The sequence below is a fragment of the Athene noctua genome, chromosome 7 (genome assembly GCF_965140245.1).
Source record: "Athene noctua chromosome 7, bAthNoc1.hap1.1, whole genome shotgun sequence".
Classification (NCBI taxonomy): domain Eukaryota; kingdom Metazoa; phylum Chordata; class Aves; order Strigiformes; family Strigidae; genus Athene; species Athene noctua.
Genome location: NC_134043.1, coordinates 1,576,413 through 1,602,590, shown reverse-complemented (window position 1 = coordinate 1,602,590; position 26,178 = coordinate 1,576,413). Strand labels below are relative to the sequence as shown.

General features: G+C 44.4%; 1 protein-coding gene across 4 annotated transcripts in view; it reads left to right on the top strand.

Moving 5' to 3' along the window:
• The window catches only part of GALNT13 (polypeptide N-acetylgalactosaminyltransferase 13), a 151,058-nt gene that overhangs the window by 33,419 nt on the left and 91,461 nt on the right, over positions 1-26,178 (top strand). For all 4 annotated transcript variants that reach the window (XM_074910394.1, XM_074910393.1, XM_074910392.1 and 1 more), the window contains exon 4: positions 25,366-25,534. In XM_074910394.1, the coding sequence (XP_074766495.1) occupies positions 25,366-25,534 (169 nt within the window). The remainder of the gene's footprint in view (positions 1-25,365; positions 25,535-26,178) is intronic.

Here is a 26,178-nt window from a genome sequence, read left to right as displayed (position 1 = left end):
TGGCTCTGAGGAAGGATTTCTGTGCAGAAGGGGCTGTTGGGCGTTGGAATGGGCTGCCCAGGGCAGGGGGGAGTCCCCGGGATCCCTGGAGGGGTTGAAGAGTCGGGCTGAGCCAGCGCTGAGGGATCTGGGGGAGTTGGGAACGGTCAGGGGGAGGGTCATGGCTGGGCTGGAGGAGCTTCAGGCGTTTTTTCAGCCTCGATGATTCTGGGATTCTGTAAATGGAAAACTTGTGTTTTATCCCGCAACCTAAGAGGCTGGTAACAAGATTTACGTAAGTACTTCTGGGAGTTCCCTGACGATAATCTCGTAATTAATTCCACATTGTAGAGGGTTGCCGACAGCCGCTCACCTCCTTGGGGCCATCTGGGATGGGCGCAGGTGGAGGAGAGCAGGAGTGCTGGGTAGTGCAGGCTCAGCCCCCGCACACCGAGGTGGCCCAGTCCGCAGGAGGGGACAGATGGAAGGGGATGATGCACTGGTTTGGGGACGTGCTGTCTTGTGCTCTACTCCTAATCTAGTTCTGCAGCACGTGGGCCTTCTGTTGATCAATTAGGGGCTCCTTGTGTTTGCTAAATTGTTATGGGATTAATTATTATAACCTAATATAGTCACGAGGTTGTGTGGGGAGAAGGTTAAAAAAAAGGCAATCTGTTAGGAAGAATTTTTTTCTGGCAACAGATTGATGTATGTGTCTTATTTGATGGTGGTGGCACAGTATAGAAGCGAGCAGGTGAACGTGCAGCCCTGTAACGTGTTTTAGGAGAGAGGAGGCAAGGCCTGTAAGGAGTTGTTTTTAGCCTTGGCAGTTCTGGAGTCAGGTCTTGTGTCCCTCTGTCCAGCCTGCCCTCTAGCAAGGTCTGTAAGAAGATTGAGAAGCTGGGGCAAAGCGTGGGTACCAAATCGGGGTGTTCTGCGTGGCGGGGCCTTGGGAGGAGCCTCTGCTAGGAGGAGAGGGTGAAACGTACCCAGTGCCCGTGCAGCCCCCCTGCAGCCCCCCTGCTCGGGGCTCCTGAGCCCGTGCCGGCACACACCGTATTTCATAGGAACACGTGCCACTCCTCGCAGCCAGGCAGAGCTCCGGGCTCCTGGGTGTAGGGACGTGCTGAGCACTTCCTCGGAGCAGAGGGGTAGGGAAATGACAGCGCCTGGTTATCCTGGGAAAGGATGCTCCTGAGGCGGGAGCGGTGCCGCGAGTTACTGACCACTCCTGGCACGAGGAGAGGAGCTCTGCTCCCTTCACAGGGCTGCCAAGGGTCCTCCTCCTCTCAGTCACAGTACAGTGACATAATAATTAATTAGATCCAGCTATGTGTTAGCGGCGGGTTATTTCTGGGTATGCCAGCTACTGCAGGACTGACACAGAGAGGTTCACCCTCAAGTTATTTCCCGAAGTGGCATCAGATTCTTCATTTCCTGGAAAGGTTCTTTGAGTGCACAGTCATTCTTCTTCAGATATTGAAATGTGGGTCTTCAGAATTAACTTCTGTAATGCTGAGACATTCACAACTGTGAGGGCAGCTATGACTGTCGACAGGTTCTGGCTTTAGTAGTTCTAGATTCTTGAAACTTGGGGAAAGCCAAGTAAAGAAAGGGCGAAGAAGTAAAAGTCTTTCTGCCTAGTCAGCTTGGGAACATTGAATAAGCACAAGAGGTCATCAGGTATATACAAACAGGATTAAATTATCATTTTTTTTTTTCCCCCCGAAGGACAGTGTATGTCGGCTGTGTGTGTATGGTTGCACTTGTGAAGGGTGGATCCAGGGCACACCGTTCCAATCTGCATTTTGAGCTCCTGTGGCTTGGGTCAAGTGCTGCAAGAGGAGTCCTGAGAATCCGGTTTAGTTTGCCTGTGCCCCAGAGTCGGACCCAGCCCTGGGGGAGGAGGATCCATCCGTGTCTCAGTGCACCAGCAGCCGATGGGATGGGTGCAGCCGTGCCTGTGTCGGCCACCCCGTTCCCTGGGGTCTGCAAGCCCCTGTGAAGCATCACTTGGGTGCTGCTGCCGCACGCTGTGCTGATGGAGCCTAAACTCATGCATGCCTTGTGCTGGCTCTTGAATGCCAAAGATAATATTTTACAGATAGAGAGGAGCAGTGTGAGGTTTATTAATGCTTGGAAATGTTACTGGCTCTTGTGAGGAGAAAAATATTAACCTTCTGATTAAGCAAATAGTATCTAAATGAATTTTAATTTAGTTTTCAACCTCTGTGTCTTAGTTACTGCTATTCTGAAACCTTTTGGAACAAGTCTACATAGCTCCTTTGTGCTGCTGAAAGAATTCAGGCCTCTCTGTGCTTGATTGCACTATGCCTATGCAAAGTCCCCTGGTTATCACAGCTTTAATCAGCATTTCAGCCCTTGTGTTAAAAATCTTTGTCCTTAAATGGGTTCTTTTCCGGCAACACAAGTAATTACTCTCATTGTTGTGTCTTAGTTACTTGTTTCTGTAGTTTGTGGAGCTGACGGGTTTAAATTTGTTTGAAGTCTTTTAATCTTTAGACCCTATACTACGCCCTACCATAAGGATGATGCTAACACATCCATTAATTTAGCTAATGCTTTACAAAATTGACAATTTTCTCATCTGTTGCAGCCATACGTAACTGCTGAAACACACACAAGATGTCACGCCCCCACAAAACCTCTTCAGAAGAATAAACATATTTATGTATCCTCTAAATGCAGTCTGTCTGTTTTCCTGCAGACTTCGTGCTGCGCTGAAAATAGATGTTACTGAGTTTTGGAAGCACATGTTTAAAACATAATTAAACTGAGTTTACATGGAAATTTCTTCTTCTTTGCCTGCACACATGCACGCTCACGCTAATTCCTTGACTGTGAAACCGCCTTTGCTTTCAAGTTCATTTCGTCTGAGATCTGATCATCTTTGACTACTGGGTTTCTATTTTTGCATTTTACAAATTCGTTTTTGTTGATAGCACATTTCCTGTCCCTCTTCTGTCTTACTAGATTAATTTTTGCCACTGTAATCTTTCAAATATTCTTTGGTTATTCTTTATGTAAAGAAGGACACGGACCTGCTGGAGCAGGGCCAGAGGAGGCCACGGAGATGCTGGGGGGGCTGGAGCCCCCCTCTGAGGACAGGCTGGGAGAGTTGGGGGGTTCAGCTGGAGGAGAGAAGGCTCCGGGGAGACCTTAGAGCGGCCCCCAGGGCTGAAAGGGGCTGCGTTAACGGGGGAAGGGACTCTATCAGAGGTGTAAGGACAGGACATGGGGTAATGCGTTTAAGATGACAGAGGGGAGATTTAGATGAGATCTAAGGCAGAAATTCTCCCCTGTGAGGGGGTGAGGCCCTGGCACAGGCTGCCCAGAGAAGCTGTGGCTGCCCCCTCCCTGGAAGGGCTCAAGGCCAGGTTGGACGGGGCTTTGGGCAACCTGGGCTGGTGGAAGGTGGCCCTGCCCGGGACAGGGGGTGGCACTGCATGGATGGGCTTTGAGGTCCCTTCCTACCCAAACCAGTCTATGATACTCACTTTTTTCTAAATTAAACTCCATATTCTGTGGAATTGTTAATATTTTAACTTTACATCTTAATGGATCTCATTAGAGGTGTATTTCTTCTTAATTTATTTTACCTCTGGTTTGTTGGCATGTTGTGGAACTCGGACATGCCACTTGATGGCCCTTTTTGATGCAGTAAGTGCTGGCACTCACACCATCCCAGGGACCAACAAGTGACAACCCTGGCAGAGGCAGTGGACCTGTAACGCCTGTTTTGCGCTGCTGGTCAGCACCCACCAGTGATGCGTTTGCCTCGTGGGGTGCACATGGGTGCCTGTCCCCTGCTCGTGGAGCTCAGCACCACGTCCTGCTCTGCAGCTGAGGCGCCCGCTGCCCTTCCTAGGAGGTGCCACAGCAGCTGGCTTGCAGGAGGGTGAAGTGCGTGCCTTTTTGTAACCCGCTGTGGTTGTAGCCCTAATGGTTAAAGGCTTTTAAGAGAGAGGGAAGCCTGTGAGGAAGGGTAGTGTATCTTTTACTACTCAGTTGATAAATCTGGAAGGAAAGAGGCAAGCTTTCCCCACAGACGGGCCTGACCTGTGAAGGGTCTGTCCATCAGCTGACCTAATCAAAACCCTTCCCTCGCTCTCCCTGATAAGCTTATTGGAAGCAAAACCAATTGGCAAGAATCTCTTTTTGGGTATCTCTGGGCAGTAACTTTATTCTCATTAAGTTTCCATGATGAGGAACTGCTTTTAAGGTTGTAAAATCGATTGGCAGAGCTAAGTCAGCATCAACACCAGTCGTTGCTTCTCCTCGTCTGTGTGCCGGGGCGGTGGCTGCTGACGGGTCCCAGGGCAGTACCTACCCTGTCTTTGTTTTCCCTGTTGTATTTGCCAAGTCAATGTGTGCTGGCAGGTGACACAAATTAAATTGGAGCTCGGCGCTGAATCCTTTTAAGTGCTCTAGTACATCAAAGCAGCATCGCTGCGCACCGGGGAGGAGCTCACTTGAACTGGTTGCCCTCACGCTGGGGAGAAGGACGGGCCCTCGGGATGGGCCTTTCCCTCTCTGGCAATTGGAGGAAGGCTTTGTCAGCCTTTGATGGGTAAATTTAAATTAGATGAATCCCACCCCAACTTTATTTTCCTGTCTGATATTAATAAGATCTAAACCTCGCTGATTTCCTAATAAGAAACCTTGGATTTTATTTATTTTCTTGCCAATAGACACACGTGTATCTTTGTGCATGCTGGAACTTAATAGTAAACTATATTTTGAAAACCCAAACTCTGCAGGTTGTATGGGAAGGTCCTCTCCCTGCTTGGATATGAAATGGGAGAGGGAGAGAAGGTGTAAATCTCAAAGTTTTTCCTTTAGGAAACAGGTCGATACTTTCTTCCAGCCTCGTGAGACTGTGGTCCATGTTACTCTATTCCAAAACGCTCATCTTGGTTACATTTGGGCACAGAAAATGTGTGCAAATACAGGGTGTAACTTCAAGCTTAGCTTGCTTCAGTGGAGCGCTGGAAGATGCTCTGTTATAAATACAGAAAAAACTTTCTTTAAAAAAAGATGCTGTTCATCTAATAGGAGAATGAGAAAACTTCTAGAGCTTGAGAAAGGAATATTTGTCTTCCCCAAATTCATTAGCTGTTAAATTTAAGCAAGAGTCCAGATCAGACATATTGTCCATAGCTACTTCTCGGCCATTTTTGTGGCTAATGTTAAACTTTAAATTCTGTTTGACTTTATTTTAGATAAATTAGAGGTAAGGCGTAGTTTTGTGCAGTGGGTGGTTTGGGTAAAGTAACAAAGGGGGCGCTTACTGAGGGCATGGCAAGTGCTTCTGCGTCCTGCACCTAAATAAGTAGCTGTGGTGTTAACTGTGCTAATGCTTCCATACAGTTCAGGTGCTCTGTGGAGTTCAAAGACCTCGCTTCCAGGTGTCTGCATCTCTCAAGTGCTTCTCTCCGAGGTGTAGGGTGAGAATTGTTTCTCCTTCTGTCCCATTGCACTGTCCCTCTCGAGCACTTTGTCCCTGTGGGATTACCCCTCTGGGGGGAGAGAGGAGTTTGGTGCAAACTCTGGTGGAATCTAGAAGTTGATTCCTTTGCCTGAAACTCACACAAATACTGTGTCCTGCCTCATTTTTACAGGAGGAGATGTTTCCAGCCTGGCCACAGTAGGTGAAACTCAACGCTGGTGGATGTGGTTGCCCGGGCAGGTTACCGCAGTGCGCCTGGCCTGGCGTGTCAGCGGCCCTTGCTGTTTCCATTACTGCATTGATCGGAATTGATGGGCACGTTTAAAGTGGGACAGTTGGCTTATTGCAATAAAAAGCAGAATAAAGGCAAGAGCAGTTAGGTGAGCCTGCTCTCTCGCTGCGAGCTTCCTTTTGCAGTCCCTTTCCTGCTGGCCGTGGGGCTGTGCTGCGGCAGTGCTGGCAGGAGATAAACTCCTCGTGGGTTTATTGAAATGAAAAACTACAACGTTCCGGACTGGCAGCGATGTCCTCGTGCTACTTTGCTCTTCCAGCAAAGGAAGAGGGGGTAAAATGTGATCTAATTTTAGAATGACTGTGTTTTTACTGTGAGTGCGTTCATCCTAGCCATTAGAGTAATGAATTTCCCTACTTTGTAGTGCAGATTCCACAAGAGCAATGAATATATGGCAGGAATTGGGGAAGGTGACTCTTTGCAGCTTAAAACAAAAGGATCTCAGCAAGATTTCATATAGGTTCAACTGGGAAGTGTGACAAGACAAAAACTGCCTAATTTAATTACGTGAATATTTTTTTTTTCATTTTACAGTTCTGCTTATCTATTGAAATATGTTGCAAGCTGGAATACATTAGCTGTGGTATTGTCCTGATTTCACTGGAGCCATTTCTCTTAGGGTTCTTCTGACTTTCATTATTCAAGCAAGGTTCTTTCTCAGTATTTGCCATTAAACGAGAAACCTCGGTACATTTACAGCTTGGTATTTGTAGTTGGGCTATTTTCTCCTCCAGGAACACCTTTTGGGAAAGATTATATTCCACAGAAAACTAAGCTTTCAATATAAACGTAGAAAAAATGAATATATATCTGTATTAGAAGTGTGTTGTTAATGATAAATTACTTCATAAATGGTTTTATGCACTTTTTTTTTTAACAGTTCGTGGTTTATATAAAAAGAATGTGCCTATAAAATACAGTTTGTTGTACAGTGAGCTCTTAAAAACACAGTGCTGCATTGATTATCCCTGGTATCCTGTATACGTGCTGTCAGCCTGACTGAATTCGTCTGTATAAATAGTCTCCTGGTTTTCTTTCTTAATCTGTTTCAGCAATTAAAAATGCATGAAGCGCTTTAATTAAGCCATCCGGTATTTGCATGAAGGATGCTGTTTCTTGGAAGAATTAGTAGTTTTGTGTATGAAAGAATTATTGGCTCTGTCCACAAACTGATGCCGTGCTGGTGCTCAGAAGTTGGGGTGAAGCGGAGCAGCGGGCTTGTCCTAGTCTGGCAGAAGGTGCCGCGCATCCAGGGACTTTTCTCATTAACTGGAAGAGCAGAAAGATTCTGTTTTAAATTCAAAACAAATGCCGTCTTTAATAATAAAAAGAAAAAAAAGGACATAGTAAATCTAAATGTATTTTATAAAACCTGTTACACATTCATATGTATAAAATACCTTTTGATATCTGACGTCTTAACATGATAAAAGCAATATTTGCACTCTGCTGAAACAGTAGAAAGAACTACTTCTGGAACTACCCAGGATGCTTCTGTGTTTTAGTGTTTGGTGGTTTGTTTTTGGTTTTTTTTTTTTAAAGGAAGTATTGTTTGCTTTACAAAGAACAATTCACAGCAGTTCTCTGCATACCTCCATTAGAGCAGTTGTCCTAAATTGCAGTCTGATGTGATTTATTATGAGGATCCCTGTTCCTTAAAGTCACAAGTTTTATGTTTTAACTTTCTCTTTATGCACTTAACACAGTACAATAACTCACTTATGAACATGGTGTGTGTGTGTAGATGGAATGTATGTATGTGTGTTACCATTGACCTGAAGTTCTGGTAGTTTTAATGTGGCACTTCAGAATCTTCTTTTTGTCTAATTTTGTGGTTATTTTGCATGGGAGGACTGAAAACTCATTAAAGCAATTCTTCAGAATCAATTATTGCCATCCACCTTTAATTGCATATTGTAACAGCTTATTGTAGGGCATTGATTTGATGCATTTTATACAGATTTTATACTGAACGAGGTATATATGGGGACTGTGACCTGTGTGCAGTAAATTGGACTAATGGAAAGACTGATAGACATTTTTTTTGTCTGATTCTTTTCCTGCCTATAGATGAAAACTGTCCGTACTACGGATGTGCGTGTGCTCCTCTTCTAAGTGTAGGTTGTTTTGAGTTTGGAAAACCAATTCAGGTACAAGTTTGAATTTTTCAGATATTTTGCTGTTAGGAGACTTTCTAGTTTAAGCTCAGATTGCTTATTTTTTGTCTAATTATATTTCTTCTTTCATTTTCCCTGTGCAGCTTTAGGATGTAGTCTGTATTGGCTTCATTTGCTGCTTTGTGTATGGGCTGGTCATTTGACTGGTGTATGTGGATGGGAAATTATGATTTAAGCCAGTCAATGATGGGATGTGTTACTGTTATGAAAAGGATAATCTGGTCTTTTCTTCATCCTTAGACAGCTTTTCCTAATAGGATTAAGATGGATGTGTGTGGCCTGAGAGCTGATGTTTAAAATTTGTTGTGAACAATAAAACCTGAAGAATTTAAAGCCTGCAAGTTAAGAAAGCAGCTGTTATACTAGCGATCATCCCTGTTGTTTAAGACCAAATCAGATGTGATTTCATATCGGAGTGGCCCTCAACCTTGTTATTAATTCAGGAATGCCCTTTCTGGAGCCGATTACCTATTCTGTAGCTGTTTATATTGCAGAGAGTCTTTAGGTTTTTCTATATTCCTGAATAATAAGCCATGCTAAAATTGTATCACACGGCTATGAATCTATCTTTGTTTCTCCTTGCCTTTAATTAGAAATGAGAAATTCTTTGGAGGTTGTTTTCAGTATCCAGCTCTTGTATTTTCCTTGCTGCTTACCAAATCCTGGTGCGCCATCACGTTACCTCTTGCTGGGAAGCGACTAATGAGATTAATTTATAATTTTGCACAAAGCATAACCTGGCTGTAGGGGAGAACTGCACATCCTTGGAGGCTACAGACCCTGTGGAAATCCATACCTTCCTCTTAGCTTACTGTTTGTGTTCGACTGAGAACAGCAGCAGAGCTCTGGAGGGTGAAAGCGGCGGATCTGCAGCTGACTGTGGGATATTTTTAAGGAGAGATGGCCCTAGAGCAGAGGAGCCCCCGTGCACACCCAGGGGCCAGCTACTCAGCGGCCAGGGCCCGCTGCTGCTCTCCTCCCTCCAGGAGAAAGGTGGCTGGAACCACCCGCCAGCCTTGGCTTCAACCCATGAGACCGGAGTGTTCAAAAAAACTGCAACAAAAAGTGATTTTTTTTTTTTTTTTTTTTTTTATCATTTGGAGGCTGTGAAGAATTGTTTCATTTGAGGGCACGTCTTAAGAAATTGTCTCTGCGAGGAAGATGCCCGGGTGGGCTCAGGGTGTGCTGGGGGGCTGGTGGTGCTGGGCTGGGGGGTTTCCTCTGCAGGGTGGGAGCTGGCACTGGCCCTCGCAGGCGCGCGGCAGCGCCTGGCTTTGCCATGTGGGGGTGTGTCAGACCAGGGAGACATGGCTTAGATTTGTAAATCCCCACGGAGTGGACAAGGGTGAGACAAGCCTCAAAGTGCAGACATTGATGAACTTCCCACAGTGTACTAATTGGATATGTGATAATTGGCTAAGTAGATAATGAGTTATGGCAAGTGATATAGTGTGCCTTGTGTTACTTAATGGAGTGAGGGGGAAGGGGATGAAGAATGGGAGGGAGATGGAATAGAGAAACAGAGATCACCGGTCTGGGTTCCTGCATTGGCCCGGTCTGAGTCTGTCAGGGCTGCGTCCATCTTCTTCATTTTTCTTCCTCCATTTCACTCCTTGTCCCCCTCAATTTATACACTTCCCTTGGGTCCATCCCCATGGTCAACCCACACACTTACATATCCCATGGATGGGAGGGAGGGGTAAGGTATGTCATGGGGTGATGGAATGAGCACGATCTTGTTAATCTTTATTAGCATACTCAGGGGTGTCAGCTTTAATATGCATTTTGGGGATAACGAAGCAAAGTTTGTTCATGGGACAAATGGCTCTTGAAACTTTACACAATGCTCCAGAGCAGAACCATCCTGCCTTCGCAGGGCTCCCCGCCTCCAGCCCATCCCGTGCCATCCTGGCAGCATTACCAGCTCCAACCTCTGCACTGTCACCCCGTGAGTGTCATTTCACTATTTCCAAGTGTTTGAGACATTCCCCATCGCTTCTCTCTCTCAGGCCCTGTTTCGGGGAGTTACAAGTTGTTTCTCACAAGGTGTCAGGAAAGCTCACGGGTTGCTAACGCTTCCCAGCAGAGATTTTACAGGAATGGGACAGTCCTGCAGGCCTAACTCAGCCACAGCGAGGACGAGGCCTCACCAGTCACCACGTAAATACCTGCGCGTGCAGTTGCTCCCCTGGGGGCTGTGCTGGGGACTTTCCTGCCTCTTCATTTACTCTTTTGGTAAGTGTGGTTTGCCTGAGCAACTAGCCTTTGCTCAATGGCTTTGCAAATGAACAAAAATACCTGTCAGTTACTCTGTGTATGAACGCAGCTGCTGACCACAGCGTGAAGGATCAGAGGTACTTACTTGTTTTCTTATTATTTTATAGTTATATTATCAATTATCGCTTGCAAGCCTAGAACTGACCAACTTCAGTCTAAAATTCAAGAGTTATCACTTACTAGGCCAGTGCGATTTACTGTCTGTGGGGACTGGTGATCTTCCCTTTCTTTTATGTTTGTCATGAGTTGTAGGAGCTTGTGACACGATAGGACAGGGATTATTACAGCCTCCACAAGTCAGTGAGCTTAAACTAGTCATAAAAAGATTTATTACCAAGCAGACACCATGATTCAGGTCAACTGGCCTAGACAGGGAAGTGTTTTTCTTGATAATGTAAAACTTTTCCGTTGCTTTTCTTACAAGGGAAATTGAACTACGATTCTTTTGGGTGAAGAGAAATTTCTTTTTTGCATTTAATTTTCATTACACTTAATAAAGGACAGTATTTGTTAAAAAGGCATATCAATTTGTACAATCATCACATTTAGCTGATTTCTTTGCAATAATGAAATACTTGATTAAAACTGCTTTTCCTGTAGAAAACCATTCGATGAGTGGCACAGAGCAATAATTAGTGTGGAAAGGCAACATTTGAAGATGCTGCAGGCTTGTGGCGATGGAGACCTTGGACAGACCTCATGGCCCAGGTGCTGCTGTTAGAGCCAAGGCCCTGGCTGTGCACAACCTTTCCTTTATAAAAGGTGGTGATTTTAACTGGGAATTTCAGAAGCTGCCACTGGTTGGCTTTTGAATCTCTTTGCCAAGGTAGGATGTGCCTGTCCTGACTCTCTAGCGTGGCCGGTTGGATGTCTGAGCACGCAGCTTCCCCAAAGGGGTCCCTCTGTGCCACCCCGCCGTGTCTGGAGTCTCTTGGTACTAAAAAATCCTGCAAATACCCATTCCCTTCTGTAAATGGATTTGCCCATTGCTAGTGAGGACTGTGAATTTTTCAAGGAGAAAGGAGATTTCTTAAGTAACGAGGCGTGTTCACAGGGCAGCCACTCTTCAGAAAGAAGCTCCTTCGTTTTTTCTTTCACCAAAATAACATTTTCTAGGCTAGACCAAAGTAGATAGCCTCTGTGCGCAAGTGATTGATGCCTGCCGCTGAAATATGACATAATTACCCATCAAGCCTCGTATCAAATAGCAATTAGGGTGATGTGTGATGCTCCACATGTGTCTGGGCTGCGGGCTCACAGCGTGTTGGTTCGAGTGGCGGTTGTTCCCGAGGCACTTAATCACGGTGTTCGTAGCTGAATGGACTTGGTCACATGGAATTGTTCCTCTTTGGACACGCCTCAGGGCTGCTCTTGGGAGCTGCGGGTGGGTGCTCAGGCACGGCCCTGAAGGAAGGGGGATTTGGGGACCCAGAGGAGGAAGCTGCTGCCCACAGTACCACTTTTCAAAAAAAAAACAAGTAAGAAAATTCAAGAGTTTAAGACGTGTTTTTCTCTCCAAACTTTTGCCTTGTTTAAGTATAGCACGGTAGACAAAAACCACTGAGTTATTCAGCCCTGCGGGAAGCAAGTGCAGAGTAACCACAACCTTTAGTAAAAGATTTACTGGAGATATGTGTAAATAAATTCAGGCAGCTATTAAACGTTGCCTTTTTCATAAATGTGGAAAAAGCAAAACTGTTAATGAAAGCAGATAAAATGCTGAGATAGAAAAACTATCAGTAGTGGTTTGACTTTATAAGGCCCTTTAAAATGCTGGAATGCCAGCCAAGGGGGTCAGGGAAGGTTTAAAAAATAAAAATAAATGTCTCTTACCTTCATTCCATTCAATTACTCTCTGCTTAATTTTGTTTTGCAGAAGACTGGTTTCAGTGTCACCATTAATCTTGCATTTCTTGCTCCACCGTCAGTATTTTTGGCTTTGTTTGCAAAGGTGATTTTTAAAAAAAAAATAAAGAGCCACTACCGCTGCAGCAAGAAATGGCACAAACTTATATACAGAAACTTGTTTGACAAAGATCTGTGGAGGCTGGTAGAACTACAAGTGGTAATTACATGGTATGTGGGCAGTGCCCTTAGGGCAGTATAAAATATTTCTATAAACAGCAACCATCGTGTGGTGCCCATGGTGGGCAGGAGGGCAGGGGGAGCACTAGAAGGGCTCCCCAGGTGAGAGACTCTCTTGATGAGCAGCAGGAATTTCTGAAATGTGGCCCAAACTGTGTGGCAGGCCCATCCTCAGTCTGTTTGCTTTCCGTCGACTTTCCCTCGCTTAGCACTTAGCATCAGTTAGATATTTCTATTATATTTAAATTCATATTGAGATGCTAATACATCTTCCCATGGTTAGTGCTCATTTGTAATTACTGTCAGAGAGGTAACTCGTGTATCTTTGCACATGCAAGCCTGGGATTCATTTATAAAACACGGCCATGAAGGTGATGGATGAGCAGGTGCCTGATGTACATCCCCCCTCTTCCGTCGGGGGCCAGGGCTCATCCCTGCCTGAGCCAGCTGCTCCGGGAGCACAGACCCTGCTCCTCCGGGGCGCTGCTGCCCCTGGCCCAGGAGCCTGGTGCCCACCAGGACCAGGGACACAATTTATTTCAGTGAGAAATCACCAGTTTTTCTGTCTTGCTTTACGCAGCTTTGGTTTTATCTTTGTGTACAAAATCACAACGTAAGAAAAAAAAAATCACCTGCGAGTTTTGGATGAATGGAAATGTAATCACTGCCCGTGTCTGGCACGAGTGGAGCAGGTGGGCCGGTGCTGGTGATGCCATCAGTACTGTACATACAGTACATACATGGAATGCTGGGGTTTCAGCCCCAACCCCAGACTCAGGCTGACATGTGGGTGATTCCCCCAGCCCTTCCCAAAGGGGGGTGAGTTTCCCTTCAGGCTCCCCCCCAGGGTGGGCCGGCCTGGCAGACAGAGCCATGGGGTAAAGGAGCCCCAGGGGTCCCGCAGTGAGTAACCCAAGGTCAGGTGTCCCACGCAGGGATCACAGCTGGGACCATTGCAGGAGGGGCAGTGTCTGTGTGTGAGGGGGATGCCCTGGGCAGAGTTCCCTGTTGGGGAAGGACCTCCCGCCTCCCTGGGACTGGGCTCCAGGCAGGTCTGGCTTTGGTAAACGCGGGCTCTGTGGGGATTCAGTGTGTGCCTTCCTTGGTCTGATGTGTTTGGCTTGTTGACCTGGTTGCTCCCATCCCTTCCATGGGAAACTGCATTTCACCATTTATCCCACCCGTTGTTGGTTGTGTGGTGGCGTTGTTGGGATCATCGGGATTGATGTTGATTATGTATAACCTGATTGACTTGTTTGTACCCCCAGCGCTCACCCATGCACTGACCCTTCTGTGTCCAGTACAACCTGGTTATTGGTTCATCTTGATGCTGGCTGTGGCCTTTATGCCAGGCCTGGTAATTGGCAAAACAATACAGTACATAAATTCTAAGGAGTTTATGAAGAATGTTCATGAGAGTTGAGGTATTTTTTTGACAAGAAGGTGCCTCCATTCAGATCTTCTCTCTTAGAAATGTTACCCAGTAGACTTCACATCCATCCTAAGTGGTATTTTTTTAAAAATCTGATGTTCAGTTTATCCTCTCACTGCAGACCTCCTTGTACATCTTCAGGCATTCTGCCTTGCAGCTATCAGTAGCAGAGTCAGCGTAGACTGGTATGTCACTAGACAACATGTGTGACAGAACTGCTAAAAAAAGTGTATTTATATCAGAAGTTACAGTGAGTTCAGATGCTTTTAGTGTTGAAAAGCAGCATTCATTTTTTTTCAGAATCATGGAACTCATATGTTGAGAAATACTGTGAAGTAAATGATCTATTTAATGATGTTTATGACAACTTTACAGGATTTATTGCTGCCATATAGTTAAAACTAGAATTCTTTATGTTCTGCATTAAGATAAGTCTGTGTATAGTTCTGAGCTGCAGAGATACATCATGTAAATAGCAAAGGACTTTGAATTGATCCTTTGGTTTATTGGATTCTATATGGAGTTTATAGCAAGAAATTATTTGGGATGAAATATCTTAAATCCACTATGGGCATGCAACTGAGAATTATTTCTTCAGGATTCAGGTTTAAAAAACCCAACCCAGCCAACCAAAGACCCCCCAAACCCCAGCCTCCTGTGTAGCAGGCTAGGGAAAGGTGGCTGGGAGTCAGACAGTCCGTCACATGGAAATACAGACCAGCAGCAGTGGAGGTGCTGGTGGATCACAGCAGGGCAGGCCCGGCCCTGGCGACTCTGAAACTGGATGTGTGCTTTGGGTGGTGGGGCAGGAGCGTTCCCGAGCTTCAGCGCCCTTTTCTTTCTGAAGACAGAGGGAAGGTTGTGGTGGCTTTTCCCGAATTTTGGCTCAAGGCTGCTGTGGCAGCACTGGGAGGCAGGGCTGTGTGGGGCAGGATATGCTGGTGTCCAGTCGTTGCTCTGGAAAAACTGTTGGAAAGCGAGTTACTGCCTTCAGCTGCCTTAGTTAAAAGAAAAACATGGAAGTAGATAAAATAAGCAATAAAAATAATGCTTTGCACCGGAATATTATACAAGTAATTTGATGGCAAATTAGAATGAAATCCCAGACCTGGCTTTCGTAGAGGGGACTGGAGGTTTGCCCCGTGTGAGATGGTTTCCCCTTGGGCCGTCCCCAGTGCAGCCCCTGCGAGCAGGGCTTCGCCGTGGCCTGCTTTGGAACCAAAGAGCAACATTACACGGCCTAGGACAATGCTTGAGGGATCTTCTTCCTCTGAATCTTCTTTAGCAGTAGGAAAAAAACCCTAAGGAACTGGATCGATACTGCATGACGACTTTGTGTTTAATAAAAAAATAAAAAAACCCTCAAGCTAATGCTCTGTCCTATTCATGATGAGTTACCAACTGCCATTGAAAACCTGCAGTTCTTCTGTGTGAAACTGTCCCAAAAGGATTGTTGGGAATACCAAATCATTGTTATTTTAAAAATAAGATTGTTTACCATGTATGGATAAATTTGATAGGGAGGGACAAACGACTGTTGTTCTTTAAACAATGAGGTTTCAGTCTTCTTCTGACTTAGTCCTTCAGAAGTTGCTTCTGCCTGTGTCCAGACACTGCTCTGACTGGCACGGCGGTGCGGTGCAGGAGTCTTTGCAATTTGCTTATTACAGACTCATCTCCACCCCTCCAGTTCCAGCTGTGCCATCGTTTCTTTCCCAGTTAAACTGCCGTTTGCTGACAGTTGTCCCTGAACCCTTGGCGGAGCAGCCGCGTTAAGACTGCAGACCCCATCCCTGTGAAAATGCAGCACGTCCGTGGTCTGCGGCCAGAATCCTGCTTTTCCTAAGAAACGTGGTGCTGGTGGCTGGGCCAGCAGGCTGCAGGAGGAGAAACCTTCTAGAATTTTCAAAATGGTGTTAAATGGCACCTCACACAGCTCCGGCACCTCCTGCCCGGAGGGAGGAGATCCTTGCAGTCACATTTCATCCCTGCTGGGTGCCCGGGGCAGGGAGCGTGGCTGTGCTCTGGGAGCTGGGAGCAGCCTCCTCGTGTCCAACGTGTGCAGTATCAGAGACACCTGAGCACAGGTTTGGGTAAGAGTCCTCTGAGAAGGAGACAAGAGTGATTTTATGTCTCGTATTAGTATCTTAGTAAAATACAAATTGGTGATAATAGGAACTGCATAATGAGTACTCTGTGTCTGGATGGGCCGGGCGCCTGTGCTGATGGAGGCAGCGGCCAGCTCTGCCTCGTGTCCGGGTCCCAGCTATGGTGCTACCTGTTTATATATGCCTGCTTCAATCAAAAGTTTATTTGTGAAATACAGTTTTCAAATTTTCATCGTAAGTAGAGACAAATGATCACTTACTAAGATCTCTTTACCAGTAAGCCTGTCACATTTTACCTTCTATGTATTCTGTGCAGGGGGATGTCTGAGAAGACTTTGTGTATCAGGCAGGTAGCAATTGCATGTGGCTTACACCCCTTTAGCTACCTCTATATGCTTCTACTTCCTTATCTCTACTAGGATCAATTTTATCCCCATCCAGTTGTTTTTACCTTTCCAGACGGCAATAATGTCACTATTTCCTCAGTTTCTTACAAAGCTGGGAATTACTGCTTTCAAATTGCTGATGATCCTGGCAGCTACAGAACGAGCGAGATTCAGGCTGAGGTCAGACCCTTAAAAAAGGAGATTTCTGCCCTGTTGTTCAAGAAGGTGCCATCGGGGACTGCCACCTCTCCTGGGCAGCATGTACGTGGGATGGCTCCTCTCCGTGGAGGTGGTGTGTAACCCCGTGGCCAGGGGCCTGGCTCATCCCTACCAAGTAAGATTTTGGATTTCAGATTTTTTGGGTTTGTGCAGCAGGCTGGTAGCAATTTGATCCTTGCTGCTGGTGCAAACCAAGATCTTTTGTGTAGTGGAAAAGTATAAAGTGGTATTTCCAGCTTCCTCTTCTAGAAATTCCAACCATTATGTCTCTGGGATGCTGCTACGAGGGCGTTTCTGCTCCTCGCTGTGTCTGGGTGTGATGAGCTGATGGCTGGGCTGTGCTCTGTGTCTGGGGACACTGAGGAGACCCCACAGGTTTTTGGGGTGTTCCAGTCCAGGCTCAGCCCGGGACGGTGAGACACAGACTGGTGTGTGGGGTGTGACTCGGCTCAGGGGGGGATGGACCCCTCAGCCCTGCTCTCGGTGCCTCTGTCCGCAGTGTTGTGTTTGCAGTGTTATTTGTTACTCAAAACTGAAGTGCAGGTGTTGCAGCCAAAGTATAAGGAAGGAAGAAGAACATTTGGGGTGAAAAAACAATCAAAAAAAAGGCATGGCTAAGGAGTCCTTATCCCTTCTGAGTGCTGGCATGCTTATTTGTGCAGCAGTCCCTGTGCGGTGCTTTTACTGCATTGTTAAATAAATTGGATGCTTTCAAATCTACTGGGCTCTGCTTTTTTTCCCCCCCTTCTTCATCTTGAATTTTGTGCTTTCTATTCTCCACTCCACCAAAGACCTCAGCACTTGTAATAAGCCCTTGCGAGAGGGTTGTTTTCATTTCCAAAGGAGGCCTATCTCCACTGACAGATGATGAAAAATGTCTGCAGGCAGAATGCTGGAAAAATAGCAATTTTATTCTTTGTGGGCATGCTTCATGTCAGTTCCATTATCCTCGTGTGCACCAAGGTGGTCATTGAAGAGATGAGCTGTTAATTCTTGTGCTTGAAGGTAAAGCTATTTTTGATAGACATGTTTTGTTTTGTTTTTTTTTAAAAAAAAATCACCCTTCAGAAATATTTGAAATTTGCTTCAGTAAGTTAACAAGCAAAACTGCTGAATCACTGCTCCTTCTGAGAGTTGCGACTATTAAATAGAGTTAAGTGAAGCACCACGGGGTGCATACAGATGCCTCCTTTGAAAATTGTGTACGGCTCCTTCTGAAATCACACTGTGACAAGGTGTAGAGCTCTGCAGAGGATTGTAGATTACTTTGGTTTCAAGACCCTGAAAGCCAATCACAGAAGAAGAGTTCTGCTGCAGGTTAAAGCAGCCTCTTTTGCTTTGCTGGAAGCATATGAATTTATGCCCTTGAAGGACAAAAGTTTGGGTGTTGTGGTTTTTTTCTTTTTTTGGTACTTGATTCAAACCAAGCTCAATTTTTATTGAGTGAAACCAGTGGTTCAGAAAAGGCAGGCAAGGATGATTTCAGGTACTGTTTGGCCTCTGTGGGGAGAGACTAAATTAAATAATTCTGCTGCTTGGAAAAGCTGTAAGCAAAGAAGGATAAACTGAGGATTTGTAAAGACATAAATAGGCAGAGAAGGTTGATTAGGTAGGGATTCACTGTGTTTCCCAAGGTAAAAAACAATGGAAATGTGAGACAGCAAATCCAACACAAATAAAAAGGATGCTTTTTTTGCCAGCAGTGCTCAGTTAAGTCCTGCAGTTCATTGTCAAAAAGATAAATGGATTTAAAAAGGGAGAACGCAGCCTGATTATTGTTGGACACAACAGGCTGGGTACAGCCCCCACCTCAGTGAAGGGAAACCTCTGGAAGAATGATTTCAAAACTCAATGTCTCTTATCTTTCCTGCCATGATCTATCAGTTGCTCTAAGACAGACCTTTGTCCTGATCTGGGAAAGGATTTGTAGTCTTGTGGTTAACGGGAGCCCTTCCCAGATGGACCCGGAACAAAGAAAGGGGTTTTGGGTTGGGTTTACTGAATTACGATCATAAAAACCGGAAGAGGTCTGAAGACACTTACCCAATCAAGTCTGCTGTGTTTGTTCCAATGTTTTTCATAGTTCTCTTGTAAATGACTTGAGAAGTTTTTTGTAATTTACACACTAAATCATCAGCACAGGCTTTGGTTTTGGTTGGTAGAAGCCTGACCTCCTCTGTGTTATTTATTCTCTGGCTTTAGCTAAAATTTTCTCTTTGCTCAGTTCCCCACACATACTTCTAACTTTGTCTACCTATGCTCAACCCTTACATATTCTTAAAGAGCATCAGTTCTTCACTTTTTATGTGTTCAGCTCGTGAAAATTCTTCTGTTTCCTCAGGTGTATCGAGGTATGAGTATAATTCAATAACTTTGTTGCTTGGATTTCATCTCAGTTTCCTTGACAGGTTGTAAAAACTATCTTCAAAGGTTTCAAAGCAAGTATTTAAAAAAAAACCCAGAAGAACAAAAAACAACCACCCACATATGCTGTGGGTGTTTTGAGTCCAGCTGATTGTGTCCTGTGGTGTGGGGAAAGTTTAGGTGACCTGAGATCCACTTCCATCCCTATTCTTCTCTCATTTTATTTCACCTTACATTTAAACAAAATGACACGTAGGCTGGAATTTCAAGTTCGTTAATCAGCATGATTTACAGAGGAGGAGGAGGAGGATCTAGGTCTTTGGTTTGTTAAGGTGTTTCACAGTGTGAATTCTTACTATTAGAAGACTGAGCTAATACAATCTTGGTGGAAAGAAGAAATGAGGTGTGTCTGTTGGGTGCACGTGGCAGCAGGAATGGGCTTAACCTGAGAGCACGTGGATGCAGCCATCCTCTTTATTTTGTTTACCATTTAAAATGTGTGTAGGTTTATATGTGTATAAATACACGTATGTGTATATATGTAATCACATATGTGTGCTGAAGTATTTTTCTCCCTCCTTTTTCCTGGAGCGCTGTGTGTGTCTCAGGCTTGTCCTCATGTGTCAGGATGGACAGTTATCTTTCAGGTCTGCAGTACCTGTTGTTGCCCAGAGCTCATCCCTACGGAAAGCAGAAGGGCTTTCTGATGGTGGTACCCAAATTGAGGAGTTTATTTTTAAGAAATTAGAGTTACTGAAATATTTTCCGTCTTCAAGGCGCACATGACAGGATCTCTGGTGGCAGCGGCCATCTCGGACCTTTCCAGGGGTACACCAGGGAAATGCCATGTCGTCTCATCCCAGCAGCTCCTCTGGGTGCTGGTGCTGCTCACTCCTCAGCTCGGGTGTTGCTGGGTAAGGACAGAGCTGTGAAAAACATAAGCTTTTCAGTTTTGCAATAGTTCAGTTTTTCCAGCCTCCCCTGGAAGTGGAGTAGTCCCTTAAGTATTTCAGATACCTGATTTTGACTTAGCATCATCTCATGTAACTAGTATACAGGAAAGATAGTTAATGAGCTTTGATGGGCAGATTTCCCAATTGCAAATTTCCAAACCGGAGTGAATCCTGTTTACATCACACAGTGCTCTCCTGGGTGCCCTTTGCCAGCAGGATGACGGGGCTCTCAGCTTGCAGGTCCCCCCGTGCTGCCAGAGGCATCCTGTATACGCTGAGATCCGCTGGGGGATGAAAGCCCCGAATAGTGCTTTTTGGGTAAGATTTCATGCAAAGCAAGTCAAACACAAATGAGTTCAGGGTTTGGTTTTATTTTTCTTGTACATATGGTCAAAACTGCAGCTTGTCCCAGCACTTAGAAACAACATGGAGTACAGCCTGAGGAAAAATTGCCAGCACCAATGTCCCTGAAGCTCAAAAAGTATTGTACAGTAAATAACAACTCCATCAAATTACCAAGGAGCGCTGTGAGAGACCAGCGGGAGCCTGTGGAGACCCATCAGCAAGGCCAGATCACAGACTGAGGCAGAGTAGTGCGGGAGAGCAAAGTGTGACAGGGAAGTATGGTACAAGTGTACCAGCAAGGGGAGAGCATGCTGAGGGGTGGGGTGGGGTTTTCAACACAAAGGAAAAGCAAATAACAGATCAGTCAAGGGTTTCTGTTCCTGTTTGTTTTAGTATTCACTAAAACTTCCAGCAGCAGAAGCACTCCCAAAGTACCTGTGGGCCAGACGTGCTAATAAGCTTATTGATAGTCAGGTAACTTCCATATTGAAAAATTAAATACATCTCTCAGCTTCTTCCACTCTGGCTTCAGGGATTGTGGCTATCCCCGATTTCCCCCTCGGGTCCCCTTTACACCTGCAGGTTATTTAAAGTAGGAGCCTGGAGGTGAGGTCGAGCCCTTTGAGCCGTGCCAGCACCGTGGTTTCCCTGTGGGTTTGGGCTGGGAAGGGCTGTGCTGGATGGGGACGTGCAGCTTTCTCTGGGGTGAATCGGCTCTCTCTGTCAGGGGTGAAAACCTGCAGGCAGTAGGGACTGGAAAAATCTTAGACTTCTCCTAATTGGAGGCCTTGCTTAATTTTTTACAACATCTGGGCAGCCCCTGCTCGTGAAGACCCATCTTCCCATCCCTGCTGCAGAGGGCTGGGGGGACTCACTGCCGAGTCATTTGGAGTCGGTGATCATCGCCGTGCTATCAAAGAGAAGTATGAAAGCTGTGTAGAAAAAGTGGTTTCGACAGTAAATTCCAAGTGATATTTTTAAAGATGTAAGGAAATTGCTTGCTGTGCTCATTTTATCTTATAAACACCAGTACAGGTGGAGTGATCCATAATCAGTAGCATGCATTCACTGATTGTCACCTCTTTTACCATTCATACATTCTGAATACTTAAGAAACAGATTTTATTTCTTCTTTTATCCTCTAGATGAAGGGATTCTGTGTTATATTCATGTTCTCTGATTGAAGAGTGTGTGCGTGTATATGTGTTTTACATAAAGATTTTGGTTTGGAAACTTGAACACAAATTTGGTATTTCATAAGATATTTTGAACAGTTTGATTTGAAAGACACTGTACTGATGAAGGATGTTGTAATTCCTAGAAAGAGGGTAAAGCAGAACATAAAAATGCTGTGAAATGACAATGTCAATATTTGGAAAAACGGTAAAATTGTTTTGCTTTGGATAAATAACAGATTGTTCAGTAGAAATATTTATAGTGGCTTTGTGCATCTAGAAGGGCAAGTTTGGCATACCTGGTGTTAGAAAACTTTTGACCCCATCTTTAGATTCTCAAATCTATTCAGTGGTAGCAAAACTTCAATTTTCTGTGAAAAGTTTGGTCAAATTGAGTGTTTGCAAAAGATATTAATTTGCTAAATATTCCTGCCATCTCTGGTATTGTGATGCTTACTTTGTTCTTAGATTTTTATGTATTGTTTGGAAAATGGAAAGTGTTGTTTTTGCTAACTTGAATGTGGTTGGATTGTTGCGTGCTTCACGCCTGCTGGGTTTGAGACAGTTGAGGGCTGTTTCTTACAGAGGCTCTGGACTCAAAACTTCTTTATTCAAATACAGGAGAGAAAATGCAAGAAGAAGATGGTCCCAGGTATGAATTCAAGTTATGCCTCTGAAAATCTTAGTGTATATGTGGTTGTTAATTCATAAACTGTGTCTTCTCTAAAGATTTAATAAATCGAGGTTGCCACATTTTAACCACAGCAGAATTAAATATGTTACTCCGTCACAGATATGTGTAAGCTGTGATTGAAGTGTAATCTGATAATGCTTTGCTTTAAATAAAACTGTGAGAGTGGAAAGGCTGTTCAGGAAATCTGATTAGTTTTATAATAAACTTCAGGACAGGAAAATCTCTTTGAAGTTCTATCTTGATGGACCTTAGTAAACAATAGAAGAACACAGAATCTTGTAACGAAAATTAGTTTTGCAGATGAAGGAATATATAACTCATGCTTTCAAGCAGAATAAACAAGTTTTCAGGCTGAATTTAATCCAAGTCCTTGTGATGGTGCACTGCAAATGAGCTGGGATTTCTAATGAATTTACAGTGAGTTTATGCGAGAGCATAACATCCTCTGCAGCTGTCTGCCTGGTATTTGAGCTTAGAGTATGAAACCCTTCACTGTTGGTGTTCTCCACATTTTAGGGAGATACGCAAAATTATTGTTGTAATAATGACTGAGCTAACAATGGGTTATGTTTTTTTTTTCTCCTCTAAATAATTTGTTTTAATGAAAAGTTTCCGAGTTCTACAGGAGCAAATTGTCAGTAAGATATTTTTAGCCAACCCTGAAATAATATTTCAGCAGAAAATAAGAACTATTTTGGTATGCTGCCTCACTATTTCCAGGGGTTTTGTTTGGGTGCCTCGTGGTGCTCCTCCACTTTCCTGCTGTGTGGCAGGTTCTGGCAGGAGAAGCCCAGCGATGTCCCGTCCCCTCTCCCTGCCCGGGCAGGCAGATGGTGCATGTGCTGATTGTGGAGAGTGGCTCTGGTCTTCTGGGTGGGGTCTGTAGAGTCCTTGGAGCTAACACGGGCCCTTAAATACAGCTTTGGAGGCAGAAGAACAAAGAATTCCTCTTCCGAAAGATGATCAGACTGAAGGATGCCGCAAGGACAAACTTCCCTCGCCCTCTCAGTGCTCCTTTTTCTCTTCATTCATCCCCTTTTTAAGTAATTCCTTCCTTTACATCTCTGTTGTGTTTCTTGGGAAGAAAGACATTGGCCAAGCTCCCTGCTGTGATGCTTACCTGTTTTTCCATGGTTTCAGCAGCCAGGCTGACTCTTTTCACCTGTTTCCTGCTGCTGTTTAGATAAATTTGTGCCCTCTGCCTCTTCCAGCAAAAAGGAGGCAGAATTTATTTCCATAAACAACATCTGCAGCTTGAGGAACTAGCTCTTCGAATTGCAGTCTCAGAGGAGTCTCATCGTTTCTCCAGAAAGTGATGATATAACGGAGTTTAATTACCAGCTATTACTCCCAAATATTTCGTGCATTACATAAATATACCTTATGAAATGGTCTGAGAGGAATTTAATAGCATATATGCTGTATAATTGTGCGTGTACGTGTGCAGCGCGGGTTGTCAGGCAGTTCTGTGGGCGAGGCGTAGCGGCGGGGAGGCGCAGCCTTGCGCTAAGAGGCAGCTAAAAGCTGCCTGCTTCTTTCCAGTGATAACTCTAAACAGCTCGGACTGCGAGATGGATTCTCTTAAGATAAAATTTCTGCCTCTTGAGGAACAGACATGGCAGCATGGCCTGGTGAGAGGAGTCAGGAGCTCTGCTCAGACAAAAGGTATCTAAGAGCACCTCAAGCCTGGCTTTAGGGCTGGTGCTGGTGCCCCAGCTCCCAGGGGGATGCTGCCGACCCCCCCAGAGGTGAACCCCTGAGCCTGGCAGCCCGAGGAGGTCACGTCAGATGCTGAGAGCTTCAGAGTCGCCGTGTTTTAAGGTTGAGGCGTCTGTCCGACAGCGGTTTCGTCTTTGCGTAATCACAGCGCAAGCTAGTCAGGTCTTCCCGTTGGCAGCTCGTAAAGGTGCTACTTCTGATCAAAGGGAAGGATAAAAAAATATATCAAATAATACTGTAAAGCATTCTTGCTCAACTGAAGCATAAACCAGAACTGCAGAAGCAAAATTTCTGTGCCCAGAGCCTGTAATATTTATTTTTGAAAGGCCTTTTAATGTAAATTTCTGCTAGGCTGTTCTACCAAGCCCTGATGTCTGATTTGCTTGGAAGAATCATAGATCTTTCCTTAAAAAGTCACTTAGTCTACTTCTGTGCATTTTGTAGAAAAAGATTTATTCTTCTAGTACTTTCTTGGTTGCAAAAATAAATGCTTGACTTCAGCTAGTAGAGAAGCCGTCATAAGTGACAGTCTTTCAGGATATTAAGCATCAAATTTTTCAAAGTCATTTTGATACTAAAGATGAAAAGGGAATGCGACGGCAGAAAAATAAAACCAAGATCCCTTCGTTAAGATAAAATGGTAATGCTGGAATATGGCACAGAAGTTTGCAGCTTGAAGGTCACTGTGAGCATCAGTTACTGCCCAGGCCGGGCCCTCCCAGCTGCCTCTCACACTTCCACTGGTTCGTGGGAGGAGCAACTAACAGTCATCACTGAAGACAGATTAATCAGTATTAATTAATCAGCCTTAGTCAAGAGGCTGCTTTAAAGTGTGAATGTAAAATTAGTTCAAAATTCGTGTGTTGCTTGTTCTGTTGGTTGATTGAGGTAATAAGTACTTGGGAGGGAAACTGGTCTCAGCGGCACGTTGAGGTTGGAGAAGGAAACTTGGCTTTATCACCCTTTGTCTAAAGCTTTTTCTTCAGAATAATGATCATAATTATTGGTATAAGTGGGATGTTTCTTTTCATATACTGTTTCCTAAAAAGGCAGTCTGTATCTTGTTTATTTTTGTGTGCTTGTATGATACTCTACTTTTCCTTAAAATTAAAAACTGACTGTAGAGAGATTTCTCAAAACTAAGCTCTAATAATATGTAAAAGACACTCTGTCAGGGGTAGGATGCATTTTCCAGGATGGATTTTTTTTTTTTAGACACTGAAGATTTACTTAGAGGGATGGGATTATGATATAACACACCTGGTAGTGAAAACTAAATAAATTTAAAAAAAAAAAAGTTGGTTAGAATTAGTTTAATATACATGTTCTTCAAATATTTTCGACAGCTATAAAAGTCTTTTCCAAACCTTTTCTGTCTGGAGAATCTCATGGAGAATCTGGTGCTGTGTGCTGTAATCCTGGTGTAAACCTCAAGAATAGTCATTTACTGTCATAGTGATTAGAACCAAGAGCTGCAGGTGACCAGATCTGGGGTTTTTAATCATCATGGAAAGGAACTAGATACAAATTCACGTCCGGATGGGGATAAAACCTCACAGTGGAGCATAGAGTGGTGTAGTGTTATTTTATTTCTTTAATGTTCCTTGTTGAACACCAAAAACTGCCCGTTGGTGAGGAGGAAAACCGCTGCCCAGCTACTAAACGTTGCCTTTTGCTCTCCTGTGTTCAGCTGTTATTTCCCGAAACCAAGAAGGCCCCGGAGAGATGGGAAAGGCTGTGCTCATTCCGAAGGATGACCAGGAGAAGATGAAAGAGCTGTTTAAAATCAACCAGTTTAACCTGATGGCCAGTGACTTGATTGCCCTGAACCGAAGTCTGCCCGACGTGCGATTAGACGGGTGAGTCCCCGCCGCACCGGCTGCGCCCGCCTCCAGCCTGGTTAATTAGCGGGTGTTATTAGCAGTGGTTGCCTAAGGAGGCTGTTTGAAAATGCCGGGGTTTACTGGTTCTAGATTTGGCTTCTTTGCCTAAGAAAATCTGTATTAGAGTTAACTGCATCAGACGTTGTTACCCTGTGCGGTTTATTTTGTGAAGAGCTGAAAAGTTGTCAATTTAGAGCCATCCGTTTACATTGCGGGCGCATATCAGAATGCCCTCTTCTGTGTCTTATCACCTGGAATCATTAATTTATTTTTTTTTCCTTCAGGGAAAACTTTATTTTTAAGGTTTTAAAATGATAAAAACATCAATGCCTGCTTCATAAATTTTAATAACTATGCTGTCGGCATTTAAAACTGACATGTTAATGCTGATGAAGAGAAGATGCAGCCAATACCAAAACCTACCTGCAAGATGTAGTTTACTTTTAGTTTTATCTATAGATGCTTCTGGAATAATCAGAATTTTATAGAACATCTGTCAAAATGTTTTGCAACAATATCAAAACTGAGGAGAGGTTTGAGTTTGGGGGTTTTTGATGGGGTTTTTGTTTGGGATTTTTGGGTTTTAAGTCTAGTAATTTATAATGTTTGTTTTTGAGTGG